This window comes from Salvelinus fontinalis, chromosome 22 (genome assembly GCF_029448725.1).
Source record: "Salvelinus fontinalis isolate EN_2023a chromosome 22, ASM2944872v1, whole genome shotgun sequence".
Lineage (NCBI taxonomy): Eukaryota > Metazoa > Chordata > Actinopteri > Salmoniformes > Salmonidae > Salvelinus > Salvelinus fontinalis.
This window is the reverse complement of record NC_074686.1, coordinates 620,128-641,768: the sequence shown is the minus strand read 5'-3', so window position 1 is coordinate 641,768 and position 21,641 is coordinate 620,128. Positions and strand designations below refer to the sequence as shown.

At 42.0% G+C, this 21,641-nt stretch overlaps 1 protein-coding gene across 1 annotated transcript; it reads left to right on the top strand.

Moving 5' to 3' along the window:
- Window positions 1–540: 540 nt before the first annotated feature.
- Window positions 541–13,758, top strand: hcn3 (hyperpolarization activated cyclic nucleotide-gated potassium channel 3). The gene is made up of 8 exons (XM_055875832.1): window positions 541–1,354; window positions 8,049–8,253; window positions 9,261–9,485; window positions 10,095–10,256; window positions 10,494–10,712; window positions 11,064–11,210; window positions 12,921–13,161; window positions 13,523–13,758. Exons 1-8 carry the CDS (start codon window positions 831–833, stop codon window positions 13,723–13,725), a joined length of 1,926 nt encoding a protein of 641 aa, XP_055731807.1. The 5' UTR covers window positions 541–830; the 3' UTR covers window positions 13,726–13,758.
- The last annotated feature ends 7,883 nt before the right edge of the window (window positions 13,759–21,641 follow it).

Sequence of the window (21,641 nt, the reverse complement as noted above, 5' to 3'; positions counted from 1 at the left end):
AGTAACTTCAGAAGGTACTTAATTGTTTTTAAGGAGAAGATTACCCCTCTAAGATCTCCATCTCCTTGTGCTATGTTGGTGTTGTCCCCCTATCATTTGTTGCTCCTGCAGCAACAGGTAAACTTTGCAAATCCGACACGTGCGCCTTCGAGACTCGCGAGTCTCCGTCGGGAGCGGGACATTCCGTAGTAGAAGGATGAGAGAGAGGTGACAGGAACTCCGCCGTCATGACAACAATCCGATTACATTGAGACACTTATCTGTGCAGGCTATTTATGTGCATACCAGCAGTACTTAGGAGCAAGACCCACTTAGAAGAACCGTCGCATGCACTGAACAAGGGCTATTTATTTTAATTGTTATACTAGTTGTAATAGAAGAACTAAAGAGAAAGTACTTATTAAGCAAAGTTGCAACTTTTCTTTGATGAACTAGCCTACCTATTTTATCAATGTCGGGATGTATGGAGGAATTATCTGTGGACATTTAGGCTATCAAGTGGAGGACACTACGCGCAAGAAAAGGTTGCCATATTATAAGGTTGTTAATCAAATGCATATTGTTGATTCGAAGTTTTCTTTGGAACAGTAATCATGTCAAATGTATGCATCAGGCTATATTTATGTTGGTTTTAGCGTTCATTCGCGCGTTTCGACGGGCTGCAGAATAGGCTGACCAGAATAAGCATAGGCCGATTTTTACTGTCGTTGTTCTGTTCCTTGAAGCAAGTCCTGAAAAACAAATTTCTGTTTTTTATATTGGAAGAAAAGGAGACTGTGCCCATCCTCTGTCATTCAGGGGCTGATGAAGGTAACCTACATGGTGTAAAGATGGATACTAGTCCTACAAGAAGTATTGATGGACAGACAGGTGTGGGGGAGAGCCCTGCCAATGGGGAGTCAAGGCACCGAGGCAGCACCAGGGGCAGCTTCCGCGCCTTTGCCACATGGAGCTCATCCTCCCAGTCATTCCAAAAGGAAGATCTAGGGAGCAATGTTAGTAAGAGACTTAATTCCATTGTCAACTCCCAATACAATGACCATCACAGCACCACAGCAGATCCCAAGGGCCAACTGTGGGTGTCAGCAGAACCTGACACAACCACCACCAATACCGCCACTACCACATTCTCCAAAGGAGCCGAAGTCATCACTTCTACTCAGGCCTCAGAGACGGAGGAGAATGACCATGTGGACCAGTCCACATACTTTCAGAGGCAGTTTGGGGCGCTGCTCCAGCCAGGGGTCAACAAGTTCTCCCTGCGCATGTTTGGTAGTCACAAGGGCGTGGCAGCGGAGCAGGCCAGGGTCAAATCCTTTGGAGTGTGGATCATCCACCCCTACAGTGACTTCAGGTAACTCAGAGAAGTGGGAGTGGAACAGGGATACATAGAGAGCACAGAGGATTGGAACAATAAAAAGAAGCCTAGACTGAGTGGCAAGACCAATGGGGGAGGCCAAACAGATTTTTCAATGACTCAGATTAATAATCCAGTTCAGATTACGACCATCCATGATGCAATTTTGGTTCAGAGTAGATAGAACCATCCATGATAACATGCTATTTCTTGTCCATAACTTCTAAACATATCATAGCAACTCAAAAATGCTTTATTAATGCCTACTAGTTACATCAAGGGCAGTGTCCTGGACACAGATTACACCTAGTCCTGGAGTTAAAAGCAAGAAAATGCTTTTTAGTCTAGAAAAAGCAAGATCAATGGAGAATCTCCATTGAAAAGGCTTTTTAGTCCAGGAGTAGGCTTGACTTCTGTACTGGAAACCGTCCCCAAGTGTACAGTAAATAGACGGATTTTAGAGGGTAAAAACCTGCTATGATTTATTTTTCAAGGGCAGCCTGCACTGTCGATAAGAAGATAAAGGGATTTGATTAGTGATACAGTATATTGAATGAGATCATCTGGATTAGAGCAGAACCCTACGTACCTTTGTGTCTCGCCCTGTCTGTAAACCTAACCCTAAAGGAAATGTTAAAATCCCATGCATGTACTAATCCAAACTCCCACAAAAGTTGCAATCAAATTCAAGAATCGTATCGTTTTCAATTGGAGCGTGTTCAGCTTTTAAGATTTTTACCCAAATACTTTTCATGGAACATATAGTAAAGCCAGTCAATGGCCGTGGCAGTAGCTTTAATGTCTATATATACACATCAGACATTTTCCACACATACTCAACACTATATAGGTTAATGCCAGACAGTGAGGTTAAATCCATGCTAAGGGATTATTGCCAACAAGAAGAAACCCCATAATTCCAATCTTGCCCTGTATTATGTCATAAATACTGAGACAGATGAGAGAAAGATTACTGTAGGTCTGCCCTCAGCCCTCTTCAACCTCATGTTCAACCTTCACTTTAACGGGGTGGGTTTTGAAAATATACATCTATACATCCAATTGATTGCTTTACCAATGTTATCAATCTAAAAAGGAAATACTGTTCTGAAACTTGAATGCACACATGTGCTCACATACATTTATAGAGTAAGTAATAAGTAATATATATAATTTATCATTACCGCCTGTCAGCCGCATGAAAACTTTTTCCAAAGTAACTTCAGTTAAGAAAACTATATTTTACTTAAGGGTAGCTTTAGTGTAGATCAACTTCTTCCAGTGTGAAGTAATTGGTAGCTTGTTAAACTATATTTTCAGAGCAGCTTCCCCATCACTGCTATTAAGCCAATAAAAAAATGTTGTACACAAACAAGCGTGTGCACACATATGAGGTCCCATACCAGTAAGAAATTAAATCCACTTTCACCACTGCTTACATCCCAAATAGCACTCTATTCTGGCACTCTATTACCTTTATAGTGCACTTCTTTTGACCCGAGCTCAAAGGGCCCTTGTCAGAAGTAGTGCACTATAGGGTGCCATTGGACGCAGGCATTCAGTGACAAAGAGATCCACTGAGTGACTGAGACCACTTTGGACATAGCAATTACACCCAAACCAAGTACACATTGGAAACCTAGACATGAGACAATGAGAGCTTATGTGACGACATGCGGTCATCTCTGTATGTACTGTAGAAGTCTTGGAGTGTTCCCAGCTTTAGTGTACTAACTAGTGCATTATTAAACCAATTTATATTGTACTGTAGCAGACCCTCCTCTGTTTCTCTTCATAGAAGTTTGCTGAGGATGCTGTAGGCCTACTTGGTGTGGTGTACATTTTTAATGAATGGCTTTCCTTTTACAGCAGGGACTGTCTGTGTAAGGGCTCAATAGCACTCAGAAACCACTCATTGGACATCTATCACTGTTCTGAGTGGATGGGCTTGCTTGGCCTTTATCTTTGTGACACTATTATGTCAAGGGGTACTCCTGTCACTTGAGTTCAAATTTCACTCAACATACATTTACATTTAGTGGTAACAAGTGTCTGACAGTTACGAGAGCATTTAGAACAGGGAAAATGCTGATGTCATACAATAGATATGGGTCGTTCTATAAATAATGGGTCCAATGTGTGAAACTATTATTACATTCTAAAATATGTGAGAATAATGTGGACTTGCCTGACTAAATAAATTGGATTCATTTTTCTGTAGCCTATGTATATATCATTTTTTCAATTTAACCTTGATATTACTAGGCAAGTCAGTTAAGAACAAATTCTTATTTACATTAACAGTTTACCGGGTAACGGGCAGAACGACAGATTTTTACCTTGTCAGCTCGGGGATTTGATTCAGCAACCTTTCGGTTACTGGCCCAATGCTCTAACCGCAAGCTACCAAAAAAACAGGTTCCTTTTGTAATGGAAGGATTTTTATGGAAAGCCAAGTTGAAGCCAGCATTGGATGTTGTTGTCCTCCAAATAACTGCACATGGTTTTACCGCAACAGAGTAGCGCAACACCACTCAATTGAAGTGGCGGGGAAAAAACGAAAATGGCCAGGCACATGTCTACACTAATTACAAGGCCTTTTCAAATACTACATTGAGGAAATGTATGATTTTCAGGCAGGCCTTTGCCGGTACTTGGATTTCTGAAGTCAACAAAATATAGTTCAAGTAACGTTAGACTACTTCAAGCCCCTTGTTTAAACAAGCCTATTGTTTAAAATGGCAGGTTAACTTACTCTGTTGGGGTAAAACCATTTCATTACTATATCATATTTTGAAGAAGCCCACTAGGCTTGGTAATTTGTTGTCAATATAATTAATAGGGATAGTGTAGGATTTTGCGCAATACACAATTGCGCACACACTGCACAGTATGACTCGGTGTCCAATCCGAGGCACAAAAACATTACTTTGATGCTTTTGCTGTTAAATCTAATTAATCATACTGTAAATCTAGCAGACAACAACAGATGATCAGCATCAATTCGCTAGGGATATTAGATCCAACCTGGATCCAGGCACAACTGTCTTCACCGGTGTAACGAATGAGACACCAAAATATTCTGAACATTCCTCCTGAACAACTTTTTTTTCCTGCACTTGGGCTTTTGTTGCATCGTATGCGATATGACTATGACGACAGCCAGGGCCGGCGTTATGGGCGGGCCTTACATGGAACCTAAACCGGCTGCGCTCGTGCGCCATCGTGCATACATTTATTTTGTCCCCCCACACCAAACGCGATCACGACATGCAGGTTAAAATATCATAACAAACTCTGGACCAATTATATTAATTTGGGGACAGGTCGAAAAGCATTAAACATTTATGGCAATTTAGCTAGTTAGCTTGCACTTGCTAGCTAATTAGCAAATTTAGCTAGCTTGCTGTTGCTAGCTAATTTGTCCAAGGATATAAACATTAAGTTGTTATTTTACCTGAAATGCACAAGGTCCTCTACTCCACCAATTAATCCACACATAAAACAGTCAACTGAATCGTTTCTCTTCCTTCTAGGCTTTTTCTTCTCTTGACTTTATATTGCAATTGGCAACTTTCATAAATTAGGTGCATTACCGAGGAGATGGCACGTGGGTACCTCCTTCTATAAACCAATGAGGAGATGGGAAAGGCAGGACTTGCAGCGCAATCTGGTCAGAAATGTATCTGATATATCTTCTATTTTAGCCCTTGGCAACGCAGACGCTCCTTGGCTCACGCGAGTAGTGTGGGTGCAATAATTGAATAACATAGATTTCTAAATTTATTTTGCGACGCCAGCGGTGTGGTTAGCCTGTTTAGGGGGCCTGGCCACTCTACCATACCGCCTTGCCCATCCAGAAAACATTGAAATAATAATAATTTAGTTGACCTAGACGCGCGCCTTTCAGAATAGAGAAAGACGCATCAATTTCAGTTAAAGCATCGGAGCGATCGAAACAGCGCCCCTCTGTATCAGTATGTGTATGTATCTGATGCTGTTTGGACAAAAAGAGTATGCCATGTCCAGACAGTATCAGATACATGGGCTACATATTAGAGGGGCGCTGTTTCGCTCACTCGGATGCTTTCTCCGGTGATATAGTTTTAGCAGAGTGGAAGAGGCGACGCGAGAGGGCTCACTCTCACCTAAATCTGTCCAGTATAAACCCAATGCGTTTCTATGGGAATAATATTCAGAACCAAGCTTGTCGCTTGCAGTCCCCCGCTTTTGTTTTGGGACAAATATGCCATTGTTAGGGCGGAGACATGAGCATCTCGTCATTATATATTGATCTCTGGTTGCAACCTCTTGCGAATTGGAAAGGAAAGTTGGCGGGTGCACAGTGCACTGTTAGGATGCTGGATTGCCCTAAAGTAAATCGATGTTTCGCCAAAATTATATAATTACTTCTGTCTAAATAAAATCATTCAAAATACTTCCCCAGGGAGCATGACTTAGCCTCATAGGATCATTCGCCTCTCACTTTTTTTTTTGCTGTAGATTGTTTCAAATCACAAGTGTGTTTGGGAAGCCCGAAATGTGGGCAGTGCACGTGACAATAGGTCTAGCTGATTGAGTAGCGGCTGTCAGTGAAACGCGTCTAAAATATGTCTTGAGTATAATAAAAAATGTTGCTTCAAGAAGCGGAGGGGACTGTGGCGAAGATGGTGCGCCTCCAGAATGCAAGCATACAGTACTGTATGTAGGAAAGTGCCCGTTTGGCAATGTATTATACCTCATTGTTTTAGTTCACCACTCATTTTTTCTTCCCCTCAAACAAGTTAACAAAGTCTTTTTTTTTAACATCCATTGGGAATGATAGTTCCTCAGTATTTGAAAAATCACTCCCTGCCTCGATAATAACCTGTCAGGACCCGGTGTGAGAAACAGTCACTGATAGTCGGCAGAACCCAGAAGATGAGGCAGACACAGCAGTACTAGAGACGGTGGTTTAATCAAGGTAAAAGATCTTCAGGCAAAAAATATAAATCCACAACGTCAAAAGTAAAGCCAAGAGAAAAAAATGAATATCCTCTAAAATACAATGAAAATCCACAAAGTGGTAAGAACAGCAGGGAAAAAACAAACCTCAAATGACTAATCAAAAATAAACAAGAACAAAACCAGAGTACCTCAGGAAAATCCAACTAGAGAAATATATGTTCACAGCATGGCTGGGGCTGGGGCTGGGTGCTAACATACAAACACAGAGCAAAGAACTGAGGAACACTAAGGGTTTAAATACCTACAAGGAAATAAGGCACAGGTGCAAACAATAGAACAAGGGAAAAAACAAAAGGTTCAAAAAGGCGCAATGGGGGCATCTAGTGACCAAAACCTGAATAGTCCTGGCCAAAACCTGACATAACCAAGCCTCGATGTGAACAGTACAGGCCTAATGGTAAGGGGCGCATAATTGAGACATGAGCCAACTGAAGGTGAGGCTTCTACCCCACCAAGCTCTCCAGCTCGTGGCCCTAATCCTACCCCTCTCAGAGCCAATACTGTGCAACCCACGGGACAGGCTTATTCTGTAAGCAAGAGACTGTGTTAACGTGTCCTCTGTTTATATATATCTTTTTTAAAGGAAGATGACAACTGAAGTAAAAAGAAAATGTCATGCTTTCTCAATTGTTATGACTTGACTGTTAAGAACTTAATATTATGCCGTTATGTTTGCACTTTCTATTGACAGGGATTATGTTACGGAGTCTGGTTGATAGGTAATCGACTAGCAGATCACACTGTATCAATTTGTCCATATGGCAGAGGCTAGTGCTATAATCATAGTTGGAATTTTAACTTTTGGATTTTTATCATTTTACTTCAGATGTGTATGAGTAACCACGTGACAATGATTTTGAGAAACGAAAAGATTATTATTGAAATTAAACTGTTCCACGAAAATGTGCATATATAAATATTCAGAACTGGCACGCAGAGCGGTAGAAATGGTAGGATAAATTGTAAGCTTCCGCAAACTTGAAACTCATGAGTTGCCTATGGTCTTTACTATTACACCCATTTAAAAAATGTGTGCAATCGCACACATAGGAGGTCCCGTGAAAAAATGGGCCCGTCTATGGAAATCAAATGAATGCCTGTTTTTTGGGGGATTTGTGTGCCAATGAAAACTGTTTTACCCCAAAACCGGCCGTCATTGTAAATAAGAATTTGTTCTTACCTGACTTGCCTAGTTAAGGTTAAAGGTTAAGTAAAAAACAAACAAAAAAACAAAACAACGTATGGAGTTATGAAATGTTATGTAGTTACACTGCATTTCTGAGACCTCTGTGCAAAAATACTGTCCAACAACTAGATCCAGGATTCTTACAGGGTTCAAGTTAGATGTGTGATTTCACTGATTAATGCTTAATATATGATACAACAACAATTTACATTGCCATAAATGCATTGACAGAACAGTAATGTTTTATGACACAGCTGTAACAAGTTGCTCGGTGTAGTAAAGCCTCTCTGGTACCCACGTTTATAGAAAGAGCCATAGTCTATTTCACTATTCTGGATCCTGAAGTTTGACAGTAACTTTACATACTGTGGAAACACAATACTTTCATTTGATGTGGAAATACAAGATTTCTGTAACAATGGACTTCTCTCTCAGCCTGTTCCCAGATCTGTTTGTGCTCTTGCCAACTCCCTGACCTCAACCCCCCGTCCCATCCAGGTTCTATTGGGACATTGTGATGCTACTCCTGATGATGTGCAACCTGGTAATCCTCCCCTGGGGCATCACCTTCTTTGAAGACCAGAAAACTTTGCCCTGGATCTCTTTCAACGTCATCTCTGACACCTGCTTCCTGGTCGACCTGGTCCTCAACTTCCGCACGGGCGTCCTAGAGGGAGACGACCAGATCATCCTGGACCCCAAGGTTACATTTCACTCATTTTCAAGACAGCTGGAAACAAAGGGGGATATTGGCAAATGGAAGAATAGTAAGAAGGGTGGACACAGCTATTTCAAATCAAATTTTATTGGTCACATGCTGAGAATACAACAGGTGTAGATTTTACTTTGAAATGCTTACTTATGAGCCCATTCCCAACAATGCAGAGTTAAAAAGTAAGACAAATAATTGCTAAATAAAAAATGAAATAGTAACACAATAAAAACAAGAAAGAGGCTTTATACAAGGAGTACCAGTGCCGAGTCAATGTGCAGCCTTAAAAGGTAGTTGATATAATACAGTATGTACATGTGAGTAAGGATAAAAGTGGCTAGGCAATCAGGATATATCATGTAAATTGTCCAGGTAGCCATGTTACTAACTGTTCATTAGTCTTAAGGCTTGAGGGTGGGTAGAAGCTGTTCAGGTGCCTTTTGGTCCCAGACTTGGCACTCCGGTACCACTTGCTGTGCGGTAGCAGAGAGAACAGTCTATGACTTGGGTGGCTGGAGTCTTTGACAATTGTTAGGGCCTTCCTCTGACACTGCCTGGTATATAGGTCTGGATGGTAAGGAGTTCGGCCCCAGTGATGTACTGGGCCATATGCACTACCCTCTTTAGCTCCTTACAGTCAGATGCCGAGCAGTTGCCATAACAAGCGGTGATGCAGCCAGTCAAGATGCTCTCAATGGTGCAGCTGAATCCCAGTCTCCGGTGGGGAGTATATGTGACTGGGCGGGAGTGTTATTGCTAGTGACAGGTTTTGCTTCATTAGCCTCTCAAGTCCACTGTTATTTTACTACTAATATCTATTTACACCTTGTCTAGAAATTATTATTATATATGTTTTATTTTTTATTATTCATTTTGTAGCTAGGTGAAACCCTTTGCACTGATGCATTATATTGTATGAAATGTGCTTAACAAATACAGTTTGAGTCAGTGATTTAATGAAGGTCAAATCAATCAGTCAATCAATAATTTAATCATAGGTGATCCGTATGCGTTACCTGAAGACTTGGTTCGTAGTGGACTTCATCTCCTCCATCCCAATGGACTACATCTTCCTGATAGTGGACCTGGAGGCCCAGATGGAGGCTTCGGATGTGTACCGCACGGCCCGTGCTCTCCGTATCGTCCGCTTCACCAAGATCCTCAGCCTGCTGCGTCTCCTGAGACTGTCCCGCTTCATCCGCTACATCCATCAGTGGGAGGAGGTGAGGGAGAGGGGGAAGGACAGAGTTTTATTGTGGACTGTGAGCATATTTCATGTAGGATAAGGCTATATACTTAAACGCTGTGTACTTACACACTCACATTGTAAAATCACTCTGTCAAAGATTCACTCATACTCATACTGTCTAGAAATGTATCCAATAGCCATACCTCTCTATTAGCATGAATACAGTGAGCTCCAAAAGTATTGGGACAGTGACACCTATTTGTTCATTACGCTCTGTATTCCAGCACCTGGAGTTGAAATTATTTAACTTAAGGCTATTTTCATTCATATCAGGTGAAATTACAGCACTTGTTGTACATAGTCCCTCCATTTTAGGGGAGAAAAGGTATTGTATAAAAAACACCAAAAAATGTCACTGTCCCAATACTTTTGGAGCTCACTGTATACCACATAATTATTCCTGTGTCCCAAATGGCACCCTGTTCCCTGTAAAATGCACTACTTTTGACCAGAGCCCTATGGGACCTGGTCAAAAGTATTGCACTATTAAGGGAGTAGGGTGCCATTTTGGAGACAACCATTGTAAGTCCTTGCCAGTGTTGACATTCCTCTCTATAACTCGATAACAAATTCTCCCTCTCAGATATTCCACATGACCTATGACCTGGCTAGTGCTGTTGTGCGTATAGTAAACCTGATTGGTATGATGCTACTGCTGTGCCATTGGGACGGCTGCATGCAATTCATGGTGCCCATGTTGCAGGATTTCCCACCAGATTGCTGGGTTACCAAGAACAACATGGTGGTGAGTGAGGACTGGAAGGTGGCGAATTCCCATTGTGGTTTATAACAATAAATAATCATAATACATTTTATTTTAATCACTTTTCAAAACACAAAGTTACTTTACATAGTCAGAAAGATAATCAGCCAGGTAAGAAAGCAATCAAATTATCCTGCACAATGAATACATCCTATTCAATATGACACCCCTTTGCTACCTCAGCCTAGCCTCCTCACCCCTTGTTTCTCTCTTTCATAGAATTCCACATGGCATTTACAGTACTCATATGCCCTGTTCATGGCGATGAGTCACATGTTGTGTATAGGATATGGTGCCCAGGCTCCCGAGGGCATGACGGACGTATGGCTGACTATCATGAGTATGATCGTGGGCGCCACCTGCTATGCCATGTTTCTGGGCCATGCCGCCAACCTGGTTCAGTCCATAGACGCCTCCCGACGACAGTATCAGGATAAGGTACCCAGCTCTTTGTCTCACATGAGCAGAGTCCTTTTACAAATAGATGAGAAAAATATACTCTACTACATTGATGTTCTTTCTTCAACACAGTACAGTGCTACATAAATCTACATTTTACATCAAATATGTACAGTCTGCTGCCCTCTTTTTTTAATATATTTTTTTATTTAACCTTTATTTAACTAGGCAAGTCAGTTAAGAACAAATTCTTATTTACAATGACGGCCTCTTAGCCAGATCTCCCTTGTAAAAGAGGTCTTCTGACCCCAACAGGACTTACTGGATAAGGTTAAAACAAATTAAACAGACCCACTCACAATGTTCTCTGTCTGGAACCCATGTTTTCAGTATAAGCAGGTGGAGCAGTACATGTCGTTCCATAAGCTGCCGGCGGACGTGAGGCAGAGGATCCATGAGTACTATGAGATTCGCTTCCAGGGCAAGATGTTTGACGAAGACAGTATTCTGGGAGAACTCAGCGACCCGCTCAAGGAGGTCTCTTCCATTACACCTCAATCTCTTCTCTGTCTCTCTGTCTCTTTCACTCTCTCTCTGTCTATACCCTTACATACTTGCCATTTCCCCTTTCAAAACAGTTGGAGCAAACATACACTAACGGACAAAGGTTTTAAAACACTTACTCATTCAAGGGTTTTTCTTTATTTTTACTATTTTCTACATTGTAGAAAAATAGGAAAGACATCAAAACTATTAAATAACACATATGGAATCATGAAATTGTTGGAACCAAAAAAGTGTTAAACAAATCAAAATATTTTTTTGATTTTAGATTCTTCAAAATAGCCACCCTTTGCCTTGATGACAGCTTTGCACACGCTGGGCATTCTCTCAACCAGCTTCACCTGGAATGCTTTACAACAGTCTTGAAGGAGTTCCCACATATGCTGAGCACTTGTTAGCTGCTTTTCCTTCACTCTGCGGTCCAACTCATCCCAAACCATGTCAATTTGTTTGAGGTCGGGGGATTGTGGAGGCTAGGTCATCTGATGCAGCACTCCATCACTCTCCTTCTTGGTCAAATAGCCCTTACACAGCCTGGAGGTGTGTTGGGCCATTGTCCTGTTGAATAACAAATGATAGTCCCACTAAGCCTCAACCAGATGGGATGGCATATCGCTGCAGAATGCTGTGGTAGCCATGCTGGTTAAGTGTGCCTTGAATTCTAAATAATTCACAGACAGTGTCACCAGCAAAGCACCCCCACACCGTAGCACCTCCTCCTCCATGCTTTTACGGTGGGAATTACACATGCCGAGATCATCCGTTCACCCACATCGCATCTCTTAAAGACATGGCGGTTGGAACCAAAAATCTCCAATTTGGACTCCAGACCAAAGGACAGATTTCCACCGGTCTAATGTCCATTGCTCGTGTTTCTTGGCCCAAGCAAGTCTCTTCTTATTATTGGTGTCCTTTAGTGGTGGTTTCTCTGCAACAATTCGACCATGAAGGCCTGATTCGCGCAGTCTCCTCTGAACAGTTGATGTTGAGATGTGTCTGTTACTTGGGCTGCAATTCCTGACGTTGATAACTCTAATGAACTTACCCTCTACAGCAGAGGTAACTGTGGGTCTTCCATTCCTGTGGCGGTCCTCATGAGAGCCAGTTTCATCATAGCGCTTGATGGTTTTTGCGACAGCACTTGAAGAAACTTTCAAGTTCTTGACATTTTCCGTATTGACTGATGACTAATGTCTTAAAGTAATAATGATCTGTCGTTTCTCTTTGCTTATTTGAGCTGTTCTTGACAAATTAACTTTTAAGAAGGCATACCTGTTAATTGAAATCCATTCCAGGGACTACCTTATGAATGTGGTTGAGAGAATGCAAAGAGTGTGCAAAGCTGTCACCAAGGCAAAGGGTGGCTATTTGAAATATAAAATATATTTTGATTTTTTTAACACTTTTTTGGTTACTACATGATTCCATATGTGTTATTTCATAGTTTGATGTCTTCACTATTATTCTACAATGTAGAAAATAGTAAAAATAAAGAAAAAACTTTGAATGAGTAAGTGTTTTAAAACCTTTGTCCGGTAGTGTAGAAAGACAAAGAAAACTATTTATATTTGCCCAAGATGTGGTCTATCACTGTTTCACTGTCACAGACTATCTACAGTACTCCTGTACTGTACAGACATTCTGTTCTTAATGATTCCTATCTTCTCTTCTTTTCTCCATTAGGAAATTGTGAGCTTCAACTGCCGTGGGTTGGTAGCCAACATGCCGCTGTTTGCCAATACAGACCCTCATTTTGTAACAGTGATTCTGACCAAGCTGCGCTTTGAGGTCTTTCAGCCTAATGACTTCATCATACGGGAGGGGACACTGGGGCGGAAGATGTACTTTGTCCAACACGGCTGCGTTACCGTGCTCCCCCGCGGAAAAAAGGAGATACAGCTTAGTGATGGAGCCTACTTTGGGGGTGAGCTGTTTGCGAGTTTGGTTTAAAAGCGCTCTCCACCAATGTTTTACACCCTCTTTTCTCATTCACCCCTTTGATTTACTCTTCTCTCAACTCTTTTCCTTTGTCCTCAACTCATGTTTCTACTCCCCCCTTTCTCTTTTTTCTATCCTTGCCTTTTTGATCTTCCTCTATATCGCTACTCTTCTTCCCTACTCTTTACTCAATTCTGTTTAATAACCTAGCATCTCAACACTGCGAAACAATCAATGTAACTGTTTTATACAGACACCTTTATTGGGAAATATTATTCACCTTAAACATCACATGTATTTTTGAGTACATGGGGATAAACTGAAGAGAATCTCCTCACCTCCCTTAGAGATCTGCCTGCTGACCCGTGGACGTCGGACGGCAAGCGTGAGGGCTGATACGTACTGCCGTCTCTATTCCCTGAGCGTGGACAGCTTCAACGAGGTCCTGGAGGAGCACCCGCTGATGAGGAGGGCCTTTGAGAGTGTGGCTGTGGACCGTCTGGACCGGGTACAGGGGCGAGAACCCTTCATGAGCTTCTCCACAGACTGACTGAGACTTATGGGCTCATAGAGGAGAGCTGACACAGGCAGCACAGTGGAAACCTATGTGACAAGATGGAGGGCATTCAACTGATAAAGATCAGACAGTCAATGGACATGTTGCTCTTGTTTTTAGTTTGGGAACCTACTTATAGAAAGTTATGCTTCAAATATGTTTATCAAGAAGCATATTACAATGGAAACAAGTGTATAAACATATCAATGAGCTTCCCTTTTCAACAGATAAAATAACAGCAATATACATCAAAACAAAATGGACACATCAAAACCAACACATTTTCTTTTTTTTTATGAATAGTACCCCCCTCCCCTCTTCACACCCAGTCCCCCACATACAGTGCATTTGGAAAGTATTTAGACCCCTTGACTTTTTCCACATTTTGTTACGTTACAGCCTTATTCTAAAATTGATTAAATAGGTTTTTTCCTCATCAATCTACACACAATACCGCATAATGACAAAGCAAAAACAGGGTATTCAGTCCCTTTACTCAGTAATTTGTTGAAGCACCTTTGGCAGCGATTACAGCCTCAAGTCTTCTTGGGTATGACGCTACAAGCTTGGCACACTGGAATTTGGGGAATTTCTACCATTCTTCTCTGCAGATCCTTTCAAGCTCTGTCAGGTTGGATGGGGAGCATCTCTGCATAGCTATTTTCAGGTCTCTCAAAATATCTTCAATCGGTTTCAAGTCCTGGCTCTGGCTGTGCCACTCAACGACATTCAGAGACTTTTCCCAAAGCCACTCCTGCATTGTCTTGGCTGTGTGCTTAGGGTCGTTGTCTTGTTGGAAGGTGAAGCTTTGCCCCAGTCTGAAGTCCTCAGCGTTCTGGAGCAGGTTTTCACCAAGGATCTCTCTGTACTTTGCTCCATTCATCTTCCCCTCGATCCTAACTAGTCAAGGTTCTCCCATCTCCACAGCTGAACTCTGGAGCTCTGTCAGAGTGACCATCGGGTTCTTGGTTACCTCCCTGACCAAGGTCCTTCTCCCCCTCTTCAAGCTCTGTCAAGCTGGTTGTTGCTAGACAAGTCTTGCCATAGATTTTCAAGCCGATTTAAGTCAAAACTGTAACGAGGCCACTCAAGAACATTCAATGTCATCTTGGTAAGCAATTCCAGTGTATATTTGGCCTTGTGTTTTAGGTAATTGTCCTTGTGAAAGATGAATTTGTCTCCCAGTGTCTCTTGAAAGCAGACTGAACCCGGTGTTCCTCTAGGATTTTGCCTGTGCTTAGGTCTATTCCGTAAATGTTTATCCTAAAAAACTCCCTAGTCCTTGCCGATGACAAGCATACCCATAGCATGATTCAGCCACCACCATGCTTGAAAATATGAAGAGTGATACTCAGTGATGTGTTGTATTCGATTTGCCCCAAACATAACACTTTGTATTCAGGACATAAAGTTAATTTCTTTGCCACATTTTTTGCAGTTTTACTTTATTTCCTTATTGCAACGGGATGCGTGTTTTGGAATATGTGTATTCTATACGGGCTTTCTTCTTTTCACTCTGTCATTTAGGTTAGTATTGTGGAGTAACTACAATGTTCTTGATCCATCCCGTTTTCACCCTAATCATAGCCATTAAACTGTAAATGTTTTAAAGTCACCATTGGCCTCATGTTGAAATCCCTGAGCGGTTTCCTTCCTCTCCAGCAACTGAGTTAGGAAGGATGCCTGTATCTTTGTAGTGACTCTGTGTATTGATACACCATCTAAAGTGTAATTAATAACTTCTTTCTGCCTTTTTATTTTTACCCATCTACCAATAGGTGCCCTTCTTTGCGAGACATTGGAAAACCTCAATGGTCTTTCTGGTTGAATCTGTGTTTGAAATTCATTGCTTGACTCAGGGACCTTACAGATAATTGTATGTGTGGGGTACAGAGATGTGGTAGTCATTCAAAAATCATGTTAAACACTGTTATTGCACACAGAGTGAGTCCATGCAACTTTTTATGTGACTTGTTAAGAAAATTGTTACTACTGAACTTATTTAGGCTTGCCATAACAAAGGGGTTGAATACTTATTGACACAAGACATTTCAGCTTTTCTTTTTTAATGAATTTGGAGAAGAAAAATCATAAAAAATAATTCAGCTTTTACATTATGGGGTATTGTGTGTAGGCCAGTGACACAAAATTGCAATTGAATCCATTTAGAATTCAGTCTGTAACACAACAATATGTGGAAAAAGTCAAGTAGTGTGAATACTTTCTGAAAGCACTGTACATGTGATGTTACTTCATCTCACAATGCCAGAGATAGTTTGCACTGGCTTCACTGGCTAGTAGTTTTCTGCATTAGGTTAGTGAGGACATTTGCGATAATGCTGTTTAAAATTTTACCTTTTGTTACCCCTTAAATTAGGCTTTACCAATGATCAACATAAATATAAATGCTACATGTAAAGTGTTGGTCCCATGTTTCATGAACTGAAATAAAAAAACAAGAGCTTATTTCTCAAAAATGTTGTGCACAAACTTGTTTATATCCCTGTTAGTGAGTATTTCTTCTTTGACAAAATAATCCATCCACCGGACAGGTATTGCATATCAAAATGCTAATTAAACAGTATGATCATTACACAGGTGCACCTTGTGCTGTGGACAATAAAAGGACACTCTAAACTGTGCAGTTTTATAACACAACACAATGCCACAGATGTCTCAAGTTTTGAGTGTGTATTGGCATGCTGACAGCAGGAATGTCCACCAAAGCTGTTGCCAGAGAATTTAATGTTAATTTCTCTACCATAAACTGCCTCCAATGTCGTTTTAGAGAATTTGGCAGTACGTCCAACCGCCTCACAACCACAGAACATGTGTATGGCATCATATGGGCGAGCGGTTTTCTGATGTCAACGTTGTGAACAGAGTGCCCCATGGTGGCGGTGGGGTTATTGCACTGTATGTGCAGGCATAACAAACGGACAACGTACACAACTGCATTTTATCGATGGCAATTTGAGCTATCTGTGACCAACAGATGCATATCTGTATTCCCAGTCATTTGAAATCCATAGATTAGGGCATTATTTATTTATTTCAATTGACTGATTTCCTCATATGAACTGTAACTCAGTAAAATCTTTGAAATTGTTGCATGTTGCGTTTATATTTTTGTTCAGTATAGTTTATTTCTATTTACTTCTGTTGCCCAAAATGTAACTTACCTCTTTATCTATCCTCTATGTTACGTTTAGTTTCTATTGACATAGTCTGTCTTATCAATTTATTTCTCATTAGCTGAAGGAAATTATGCTTTATTTGATTGTATATTATGTGTATTATGGCACATGTAAATACAATTTATTTATCTCTTATGTAAAAAAAAAATTGCACTTGTGAATTGAAAAAGAAAGACATTGCTAATGACCGATATGTTGACAGACAGACAGAGACAGATAGGCACAAAATGAAGGTTCCTCGTTGAATAAAACATGAGGGGGTGGTATACACTCAGAGGCCAGTTTATTAGGTTTGCCGTTCACGAAAATGGTTCGCTCCTACAGACAGTGAGTCACGTGGTCATGGCTTGCTATATAAAGCAGGCAGACAGGCATTGAGGCATTCAGTTACTGTTTGATTGAACAAAAATAGTGACCTAAGCAACTTTGAGCATGATTTGATCGTCGGTGCCAGGCGCGCCAGTTTCAGTATCTCAGAAACTGGCTTTTCACGCACAACAGTGTCTAGGGTGTATCGAGAATGTTGCGACAAACAAAAAACATCCAGTCAGCAACAGTCCTGTGGGCGAAAACAGCTTTTTGATGAGAGAGGTCAAAGGAGAATGGCAAGAATCTTGCAAGCTAACAGGCGGAGCATAAACAGGCAAAAAATGGCACAGTATAACAGTGGTGTGTGTTCAATCTTATACTTACAACTCGCACTTAGTTAAGATACTATACTGAATGAAATCAACCAGACTCAGAGGTAAACTTCAACATGTCTTTACTCCATCACTATCTGTGTAATCCCCAAATTCCTTTACTGACGTGGTGACGTCCTATCTCAGTATGTCACGTCAATACACGACATCCCTCCTTTACATGGATATGAACGTCAATGTCAACCTGACATACACAACAGCACTTGTTCTTTATCTGTATAGCAAACTTTATCTTATCAATAAACAACTGAAATATGTTCAATGTCTTATTATTTCTGTTCTCCTAATGGACTTCCCTTTTTTTGTGACAAAATATTTTTAACTTTTTTTCCCCCACAACATAACTCAAATATTCAGAATCTTCACATCAGGATAATTATTTAATGACAAAGTCTGTTAACTTCTGTGGTAGTTTAATTTGTCTGTGAGGCCTGACTGGCATGTGGTCTTTGTAGTGATCCCTCACAGATGGTCTCTGGTTTGGATTCTATGTACTGTCTCAGATTAGTTGTCCTTTGATTGTGGATCCGGCTCCTCAATTATATACCTCTTCACGAATGTTGTATTCCTTAAATACCTGGCTCCAGTTGGAGATTGAACAACCACATTGTTTCCCTCTTTATTGATCACTGTGTGTGGTATCTTGTTGAACGTTGTTGTGAACTTGTCTGTTTTGTCCTGTTGTAGGAGAACCTGATCTCTGAGGTCCACATCAGAGTGTTTGGCTCTGCGACGGTTATCTGCATAGTTTTTGGAATTCCCTTTCTGCTCGGCATCATAGTCTCGTGTCTCCAGGTCACTCTGTGGTGTAGCTATATCTGGAAGCTTTCCCCTCATTTTCCTTTTGAAAAGGAGATCAGCTGGGCTCCTGCCCGTGGTAGAGTGATCAATGGATCTAAATACTGTCACGTACTTGCCTAGGTCCCGCTTTCAGTCCAGCCCCTCAGCTTGTGCAATGCGAATCCATTTCATGTGGGAGGCATTTTCCTGCTCCACTTCTCTGTGCCCATTTTGGCATTGTTTTTACCTGCTGTATCCCATTTTCCTGGCAGAAGTTCTGGAACTGCGATTATATGTACTGTGGGCCACAATCAGATCAGATTGTTAATGGTAGACCATGACGACTGAAAATAGTCTCCAATCACCTTTTCTGTGGTAGTAGATTGCATGATATAATATTCATAATATCTGCTGTAGTAGTCTACAACTACTAGTATTGAGTGTACTGTAGGTCAGTGGCAACGTCCTGCCACGGCCCATCAGGTAGCGCTGTGGGTCTCAGCGGTTCTGGCACATCTGGTCGTGGTACAATCTGACAACCATGGCATGACTTGACGTGTCTCTTTGCAGCCTTGTCCATGCATGGCCACCATACCTTACTCCTGTGGTGTTGTTTCAATGAGGTTCAATGCTCGCTGATTTTGCTTTCCGATGCACAACAGAACAATACAATTCCACCTCTGGTCACCCTCACAGACTCCACAGCACACAATGCATTCTTCACCATTTCGTAAACATAGAACGGATTCCCAACGTACATCTCCTTATCCCTAAAACCTACTCCCACTACAAACTGAGAAGTTGGAGCATGAGCCTTCTGCTTACTAAACTGCGTTTCAACTGACACTTTGGCTATCTTACTCCGACTTTTAGCAACAGTCGTCCATCCAGAATTCTCACTCTCTTCACTCCTCTCACTGGTAGCTGCATCAGACTCAATCTTGACATCTGCCATTTCCCATGCGTTCCTACAACCAACAATAGTGCTAGTCTGTCAGTGCTGATCACCCAATCCCATAGGCCCAACATGTCATCTTCCTATCACACATTTTGTGTGGGTGGGGTTTAAGGATCACAAGTGCTGGTCCGCTACTACCGCTAAAATTAATGTTCTGCATTCATCCCAAAACCCTGTTCTTTCCCCATTCATTTTCCCAATAGGAACGGCTGAATGAACCTGAGGTAACCAATTTTCGGTTGTTAGAAAAGTTTCAAATACCTTGCAACAGCGGCACCCGGACCATTTCCGAGGCGGACTGTTTCCGGGCGAGAGGTATTAGCTTCCGCTCATGAGGCGAAATGCTGCAATTGTGGTGGCGAGCCTGCGCCAGAATTAATGAAGTGCTCTGTTGGGGTGATGGAGACCGAGGTGGCAAGAATAAGGGCTGTCCAGCATGTTGCCTATCTGGAGGCGGTGAGAGGAGTGGAAGAAGGGAGTAACATTGAAGAAATCATGGTAGTTGGATTAGAGACATCACTAAATATTACTCGCCAACAGGATCCTACCATAAAAGGGTGGACTTTGTATTATTTATTGCATTGGTTATAAAGTGCACAGCGCAAACAAAGATGAAATCGGAGAAAATAGGCATCGTTGTGAGTGCAGCTGAAGGTTATTTGGGACTCAGGGATTTTACAGAAGAGGCATTACAAGGAATCCCGTCGATGAATGTTGCGTCCACACAGGCACTTGGCCCTGTGTAGGGATGTGATTTGGATTATCACTGAAGGAGTGGGGTGGGGATGTTTTGCATTTATTTGATTTTTGTATTGTATAAGATGTTTATTTTTATATTTTGTTCACTACCCATTGAGTAGGTGGTAGCAGTACACCAATAGGTGTAGACTGCCATGAAACCTTAAAGAAGAATAAGAAGCTAAAGAATGGGAAATGTAGCTGTTCAATGTAAAGGAAGGAAAATATGTGCCAAGTGTTGGAGGCGAACATGATTACGATGAATGTGGGAGCAATGTGAAGGTTAAGTGTTGTAAATGTGGGGTGACATATGGTGTGGTAGAAGTTAGTAGTGATTTATTATTTTTTTTAAATCATGGTAGTACAGAATTGGGCAGATCATGAGTGATCGTACATTCCAGCACAGTATGTGGCGGCATGCACTTAAACGATTGTTTGCGGACCACCAAGATATTACAGAAGAAGAAGAAGAAGAAGCGGCTACTGCTGCTTCTGCTTCTGCTCATTTTTTTATAGGGAGATAAAGAAGAACATCAAGACGAAGCTGCTTTATGAGTGGGATGCACTGTTGAGCGCTACATCCCAAGGGGTTTGTGCTGATTGTATGGTGATTGTGACAGCCGGTTAAATGGCGCACCTTGAGAAGGCAAGAACAAGATGTACATTTACATTTACATTTAAGTCATTTAGCAGACGCTCTTATCCAGAGCGACTTACAAATTGGTGCATTCACCTTATGACATCCAGTGGAACAGCCACTTTACAATAGTGCATCTAGATCTTTTAAGGGGGGGGGGGGGGGTGGGCAGAAGGATTGCTTTATCCTATCCTAGGTATTCCTTGAAGAGGTGGGGTTTCAGGTGTCTCCGGAAGGTGGCGATTGACTCCGCTGTCCTGGCGTCGTGAGGGAGTTTGTTCCACCATTGGGGTGCCAGAGCAGCGAACAGTTTTGACTGGGCTGAGCGGGAACTGTACTTCCTCAGTGGTAGGGAGGCGAGCAGGCCAGAGGTGGATGAACGCAGTGCCCTTGTTTGGGTGTAGGGCCTGATCAGAGCCTGAAGGTACTGAGGTGCCGTTCCCCTCACAGCTCCGTAGGCAAGCACCATGGTCTTGTAGCGGATGCGAGCTTCAACTGGAAGCCAGTGGAGAGAGCGGAGGAGCGGGGTGACGTGAGAGAACTTGGGAAGGTTGAACACCAGACGGGCTGCGGCGTTCTGGATGAGTTGTAGGGGTTTAATGGCACAGGCAGGGAGCCCAGCCAACAGCGAGTTGCAGTAATCCAGACGGGAGATGACAAGTGCCTGGATTAGGACCTGCGCCGCTTCCTGTGTGAGGCAGGGTCGTACTCTGCGGATGTTGTAGAGCATGAACCTACAGGAACGGGCCACCGCCTTGATGTTGGTGGAGAACGACAGGGTGTTGTCCAGGATCACGCCAAGGTTCTTAGCGCTCTGGGAGGAGGACACAATGGAGTTGTCAACCGTGATGGCGAGATCATGGAACGGACAGTCCTTCCCCGGGAGGAAGAGCAGCTCC